General features: G+C 36.0%; 1 protein-coding gene across 1 annotated transcript; it reads right to left on the bottom strand.

Annotated features, from left to right (window-relative positions):
• Positions 1-402: 402 nt before the first annotated feature.
• On the bottom strand, positions 403-2361 carry LOC149203083 (protein TIFY 9-like). The gene is made up of 6 exons (XM_089403342.1): positions 2142-2361; positions 1783-1984; positions 1580-1679; positions 1290-1446; positions 1110-1167; positions 403-947 (listed from the first exon to the last, which is right to left on the bottom strand). Exons 1-6 carry the CDS (start codon positions 2269-2271, stop codon positions 842-844), a joined length of 753 nt encoding a protein of 250 aa, XP_089259468.1. The 5' UTR covers positions 2272-2361; the 3' UTR covers positions 403-841.
• Positions 2362-7904: the final 5543 nt, after the last annotated feature.

The raw sequence follows: 7904 nt of genomic DNA, 5'->3' as shown, positions 1-7904 counted from the left end.
AAATAAAATGAAAAGGGAATGTAAGTGACCACAATAATTCCAATAAAATAATTAGATAATGAAACATTGCATGTGTATTAAATTTTGGTTATTCACTTAATATATTTTATTCTTTAGTTAATAATATATAGATAGTGATTTAAAAGTGTTTTAGAAAATTTAAAAGTAATAAAATTCTCCAAATTTATAACTATAATATTTATAAAAAGTATATAGATTTTTAAATAAAATTGGTTACAAAACACTTAAATAACCTTAATGTTATAATATTAAAAATTCTATCGACTCGAAACTAACATCAATGTGTCCACGCCATGATTCCAAGAACGTGTTGATTTAATAAAAAAATTAAAATCAACAAAATTGTGAAATAATATATTATTTTTGATGATGTAGCGTAAAGTGACTCCTGCGATGATAAAAGTAATCGCCGAATCCATTGTCGACGGATTTGAAATAACTTTAGATAAACCTTTTAATTTTAGAAAGATCAAACTTATTACATTATAAAATATAATACATCCGCATGCAAGTGGCGATGCAGGAAAGGATTTGAACAAATTAATATTCGCATGCCTGCTGTGGTGCACATGAAGAAATTGTTTTGCAATTTCATGCCACTTGCAACGAAGCTCCCTTAACGTTGCAAGTTGCGCTTTCCTCTGCCGCCCATGCCCGGTGAGCTTCACCTGTCACACTCTGCTCACGGTCCGCAGTACGGAAAACGCGTTGCCGTGATCGGCAGTACAAAAACGCGTTCGTTCCCTCGATTAAAAGGGCGAAAATTCCCTTCTGATGCAATTAAAGGTCAATAGCATCCAACCACATTTTCAATTTGCTGTCATGGACAACCCAACGACAGTATGATCTGCTCATCGGAATTCTTCCCTGCTTTCGAAGGCAATGTCGCCGTCTCCACCGTGCTGTAAGGAGCCACGCTGTTCAATCTGAGCTCCACCAAAAAAACCATCGCTTCAATACACATTTGGGTATTCAATCATCTCAATTTAAACTAAAAATAATCGATAGATGATCTATTCGATTCATTTCCTATTCAATCATCTAAATACACAGACAAGAAACTGTAGATAATGCTAGAGTTTGATTACCTCGCCTTTCGCTTTTGGAGGAAGCGTTGCAGAGATAATTTGTTCACTATTTCCAAGCCTGCACGCGAAATAAGAAACCATGTTAAAACAATTTATACCCCAAAAAAGAGACCTTCATTTACCCTTTCACATTTTATCCAACCCCTATTAAAAATAACATATGTGCGATATGCGTCTTACCTGCTGCCACTTTTTGAGATCGATTTTCATTCACAGCGTTCAATGCAGATTTGGAAGGCTGCTGTCCCGATATCTCTTCAATTTTGCCGCTGGTAATCTTAGATGTTGTTATGTTGCTCGAGCTATTGGCGCTGGCAAGCTTCATAATGTCTTGAACCTGCCAAGAAAATGGCAAAGTACTCCGTCAAAAAAATAATAAACTAAAAACGATGAGCAATTCATGTTGTTTTGTCAAAATTTACACATTTTTTCTTGATAAATTGTATGTGTTGCTCGGATAAAAATAAGACCTTCTGGGCAGACATATTGTAAACATTCACCACTCCGTCATAGAAAATAGTGAATTGAGATGTGGATATTTTCTCCGGCACTTCTGCTACGACGAACCGGCTGAAAAAAGTGCCATAAATATATAGTTAGCCTTCTGAACTTTTAAATCGCTTTCAATTGAAATAACTCCCTTAAAAATTATTCAAATGGCAAATATCTGGACAAGTAAATACCTGAATTCGGATTAGTGAGGCCGATTTCCGAAGGCAAGCTTATATTTGATTCTATAACTCTTGGGTTTGAACCAAAACCGGTGGTTAATGGAAACAATTCCATAATTTCAACCTTCTTGTCCTCTGACTGTTTGTTCGATGAAATCAACTTTAGCATCATCTCAGGTTTTACCCGCGACAGATGTTGCATGACTGTTCGATTCATGAAAAATAGATACAATATATCAGCAAAAACATTACTTCAAAACACAAATGGAAGACAAATTTAATGAAAGAAGGCATATTGCACTGATCAATCTGAAAACTTAGCGGCAAGAACGATTGAGGGTGTTTGCAAAAGAAAGCATACATCTCGTCCTGGCTTGGTGTTTTTCAGGACCGAATACCAAACTATTACTGCCATCCACAACCGTTCCGTTTCTTTCAGAGGCGTTCTGAACGCGTAAATACTCGAAAGCCACAGATCCATTTGGCCACATAGCTTCCAAACTCAATTTCCACTGCAATCTACCCTTTTTCCGAAGCTATACTCCTCCACGAGATCTATCAAAACGCCAAATAAATATAGACAATAAGAATTCAGGGGCATGATAAAGCCTGATAAACACGCACGTGGAAGTATTATTGCTTTAAGGAATGGAAATGGATCGCAACTTCAGCAGCGCCTCCGGCACCGGCGTATCTTTAGCCTGACCATGTGAACCACGTGCTCTGTTTTCTGTGAGACCAAGAGAGAGACTTTGCAACGTGTCATATAACGGAGCCACTGCGTGATTCGGATTATGCATATTCCCCAAATTTTCCACGAATTTCACGTGATGAATCCTTTTGCGTTCTTTCCAGCACGGGAAAAACATGGAATGAATCGTGGGTTGCTTATTGGTACATTAGATCAGCTTTGATTTAATTTTGGGTGGCATATAGACTATTTAAAGTATTCAAAGCCATATTGAATATTGATGAAGAAAGCAAAGTTCGGTTAACTTTTTCATAGTATTTATAAGATTTTAATAAATTCGGAAGGTAAAAATTAAAGGGAGCCTTACTCACAATATTCCTTGTCTCCGGAGACGAGAGACGGAGTGATGGAGGCGATTTCTGGATCTAGGGTTTCAGAGGAGATTTTTTGCGCCGCCGCTGCCCCAAAAGAACTGTGCTGCTACGGATCGGCAAGTCGATTGGCCACTGGATCTCCTGAACACGCTGGCTTCTTCTGGTCCGGGGCCGGATCTGGTGAGGGGAGGGTTTACTGCGGTGGAAACCAAAGGATTTTGCGACCGGTGTGCTTCACCATTGTCAGGGTGCAGACAGTTCTCCAGAGGGCGACACCAGAAATCGCGTGCCCGGGTATTTACACCCCAAACCAGCAAGTCTTTAACTGGTCGTTTCTGGATACGCTCGCCTACAAGAATGAGATACATTGGCTTGGCAGAGAGGCAGGTCCCAAGGGCTATTGTGATGCGTTGCAGAGTAGATCTGCCGTCCTAGGGCGGTTTTCAACTGGTAAGTTTGTAGATCTAGTACGGGACGGGAGTAAGGAACTGTTTCAGCGGTATGTGGAGTCCCTTAAGCCCTTCACAGTGCAGATCTGGGTCCATAACACCTCGATGCTGGAAACAGATCGACTTTGTCCAGATCCGCTGTTGATAGCGCTATCCCGCCTTGATCTGAGCCTTTTGAATACGAACAAGGGTGTGTATGGAGCGCTGAGGCCGGAGGTTTATCAAAATACAGATCTGCAGCTGTCAACGCATTTCCACCATGAATCGCACCTTCTGTTCGCGTTAAGGGGTAAACATGGAACGGTATGGCCAGAAAGGGCCGCACAAGCAGGGGCCACACGGAATATTGCCCCCCCAACTCCAGGCGGACGAAGAAGAGGCGGCTCAGACCCGATATCAGAGAGCCCTGGTGCCTTAATTCCGACAGATCTAGCTTATAAACCTGTAAATCAGGGCCTACTCTCCACCAACATAGATCTGCTCCAGATCTTCATTAAATCCATTGAAGGCAAACATTTCTGCTTAAGACTCAGTAAAGGAACGAGCGTACACGAATTAAAGAAAAGGATCCAGGAGCATATTGGAACCCCAGCTCAATACCAAAACCTCATATTTTCTGGATACAGTTTACAGGACAGCCAAACACTCCAGCACTACGGTATAACCAGCGATTCAACCATCATTCTAAACCTGCGACTGTGTGGTGGAAGCAGCGGTTCCAGCTCAAAAAACACCAGCTCTTTTCGGGATGCAGTGAAGGGGAAAAAGATGGAAAACAAAACAATACCACCATCAGAGCTGCCTGGGCCATACATAGTAGAACAAAAGCCAGAATCACCAACCCTACAAGTTACTATGCCTGAGGTAAATAACATATATACCGATTTATCCAATACTGTTGTTATTTGCAGATTCAATGGCTTCTGGCCTAAATCAGATGCCCTGCATCAATGGATCTACTCATCTTGGTCACCTAACTGTGAAATTTACCTCTGCCCTAAGGGGTTTTTCATAGTTAGATTTAACACAGAACAGGAAAGAGACAGCATCATTAATCAGGGCCCTTGGTTCTGGGGCAGTGCCGGTCTCTTCACCACCCCCTGGTTCTCGGATTTTGATGCCACAACAATGATAGTCTCAAAAATGCCTGTATGGGTGAGACTACATGGACTCCCACTCCATTTCTGGCATCACAAAGTGTTAATCGCCATTGGGAATTCTCTAGGCAAATTCCTAAAAATGGATGATGAAAGAGCCATCAGGGGAATATTCACTTTTGCCAGAATTTGTGTAGAAGTGGACTTGAGTGAAGGACTACCTGACCACATCACGCTGAACTTTAATAATACTCAATGGATACAGCAGCTTGATTATGAAAACACAGCATTCCGATGCAGGACCTGTTTACAGACTGGGCACCTACAAAACAACTGCCCAATAGCCCGAAAGGACCCCAGAAAAACTAAGAAACAACCTAAAAAACCCAGAGGCTGGCAGAACACAGATCCTTTAGAAGAAGAGGACATAAATGAGGAACCCACAGAGAACCTGAGGGAACCAGCCTCACAAGCAGGACAGAAACAGGCAGCGAATACCCCTACCACTCAAGCGGGGCCGATTATCACAGATCTGCATCAGGAGTTACAATTGGAAGTAAGTGGCATAAAGAGAACCCACAGCTCAGAGGGCTCAGAATCAGACAAAGAACCTCAAATGAACACAATGGAAAACCAGCTAGCTATCATTACACCCACTGCTGACTCAGGAGGATGGCGCCGGGTGGAAAAGAAGAAGGGAAGGAAAGAATAGGCCAGCTGGAACATACTATTTTCTTTTTACTGTTACTCTGTGTTTTCCTGTTTTTTCAGGAATAGTTACTCTTGCTACCAGTGTTACTGCTTTTTCACTTTTTCCGCTGCCTGACATTACAGGTTCAGCCATTTGCATATGCCTTGGGCATCTACAAAATGTAATTTTATCAACATATGAATAAAATTACGACTTTTTCCTAGGGGAAAAAAAGATTTTAATAAATTCAAATAATTTAATTAAATATTAAATTGTTATTCATGTAATTGTAATAAAAATGTGGAAAAATACAATGAAGCCTTTATGGGTTAACATCCGAAATCTTGAAGATAAAATAGGAAGCATGAGAACCAAAATAAGATAGTGTTGGTAGAACCTATAGTGAGGAGAATGTGGTGATAATCTCTTATCCAAAATACCTAAAAGACAAATTTGATGTTTGGCATTGGGATTAAAAATGTTGACCGATCTCCATAGCATCATAAATCAAGTTGGAAGTCTTTTGTCTACCAAAGACCCTGGTCAAAATTAAATCATTATTTTTTGTGATCTGATTTGGATGATCCTATACAAGTTTTCAATTTAGCTAAGTCATTTAAGTTAAGTTATATTAAATTTTAATAGTTTTTAAGTGAGATTTTTTTAAAAGTTTTTTGATTTATTTTTTATCTAATTTGTTTATAATCTAATTGTGATCTATTGAAATCACAAATTTGATGATTAAATTTTTCACAATCAAAATGTACTCCAATTTTGGAAGTTTTTAAATTTATATATATCATTAAAAAACTAATTTAAACAACATAAATCAAAATTTATCACAATATTTTTTCATTAAATTTCAACCAAAAAATCGTTAAAAACTCCAAAATATTAAACTTAAAACTTATTCCTGTTAAGCTCATCATCTTTAACTAAATCAATATAGTTTAATAATAAAATTAAATAAATGGTGCATTTGCATCCAACAGTAGCTATTCAATACTAAGACTATTTCGACAGGTTCGGAAGACTTCCTTACTAAATGGGCGGTCTTTTTGCGAGCTTTGAAGCGGTGCATTTGTTTTTTCCCGTGCTCTCTTCTTTAAATATGTCATAGGTTAATGTAAAGTTAATGTTTATTATTTTAGATATGGTTATTTTAGAATATAATTTATAAATATTTAATTTAATTATCGATAATTATTAAATGATTGGTAGTGATTTAATTTTTATGGAATATTTTAAAATAATTTTTATTAATATTTGTAAATTGAAGATTAAAATTTATTTTCAAAGTAGTTCTGTTTTTTTCGTTATTTTAATTTAAATTGATTAATTAAAAAAATTGTCATAAGAAAGAAGTTATAATTTTTGGGTATATGACATTAATATGCCATGGTATTATAACAAAATCTATTTACATATTAAGAATCTTCATGGTAAAATAGATTGTACTAAATTTGCATGGTTAGAAATAGAAAAGAAATTAAGTGTTTGTTAGAAGGAGAAATTTTCATGTGCGCAGAAAAGTGCATAGTTATAAAAGAAACTATATGTTTGTTGGACGAATAGTCTTGTTTCGATATTGTAGGTGCATGATGAGATTTAATTTTTATAGCATAAAGTTATATGTTTGTTTTGGTTTGTTAGGTAATGTGAGTTTTGAGATGAGTAGCTTATTTAATATATGGTTTGAGTAGTTTTGACCTAGGGGCATCTAAGTTGTCGTCAAAATTATATGGGGATTGTACTCTACCTGGTCCACACTAACCTTTAACATAGATGGACTTTTGCCTGTGAAATTTCAAATAAGTGACCTTTTCACCACATAATGCCTTAACAAAACACCTTACACATCTAATTCATCATTCATCTTAAAATGTCTTAACAAAAAATCCTACTCCTTTATTCTACGCTCCGTGAACTTAAAATCTTATGATCTTTTTATAAATAAGTATCCACTAAAAATATGTGAACCAGTTCATTACTCTATTTAAATTTGAGGGTAATTTACACATTTATAAGGAAGGAATACCCACTAGGACTCCCTTTTTATGTTTTATTTAACAATCATTCATATATCCTACTACCGGACATGGACATGAAACTTAGCGTAATAGCGAAATATTTAAAAAGGGTAATTCCTTAAGTTATAAATAATATTTTACCGCATAGTATTTAGTCTATGTGATGAATTTTCAATTATTGAATTCAAAGTTGCTTTAAATTCCATGATATAAAATCTATCAGAGAATACGTTAAGTTTTATTAACTAAATATTTGTTTATCACAGTTAACAAACACCATTAAAATTAACATACACAAGTATCAAAGTATATTATATTTTCTGGAACCAGTATTAATGTGTATATTACATCATTTCAAAAGTATTAATGTGTATATTACAAATATTAATTTTTATATGATAAATTAATAATTAATTTATTATTGTTTACAAAAGTAGAATAGATGGTGATGGGTGCATTGTTAAGTCACTTTTTGTGTGAAGGTTACTAGTTTGAATTTTTTGAGATCAAAAGTTAATCATATTAAACACTAGTGTGATCCAAGTTAAGTGTGATCCTTAGATAATTTTGATGATTTAAATATCCTTTAATAAAAAAACTTCAAACCAAAAATTAAACATGTAATCATCTCTAAAAAAGCAAAACAACTTAACAAACTAAAAAAAATAATCAACTTATTATTACATGATGCTTCTCACTTTATAATATAAATTTAAATACAATAAAAATAATAATAACTCTATTTATTCGTAGTTGTATTTATGATGCGGTAAAGATGAAATGCTACCCAAT

Source organism: Pinus tabuliformis, chromosome 2_1 (assembly GCF_031772625.1).
Source record: "Pinus tabuliformis cultivar Carrire ecotype Pingquan chromosome 2_1, CPIR1, whole genome shotgun sequence".
In the NCBI taxonomy this organism is placed as follows: domain Eukaryota; kingdom Viridiplantae; phylum Streptophyta; class Pinopsida; order Pinales; family Pinaceae; genus Pinus; species Pinus tabuliformis.
The sequence above is the reverse complement of the archived record's forward strand: the minus strand, read 5'-3'. Positions and strand labels throughout refer to the sequence as shown.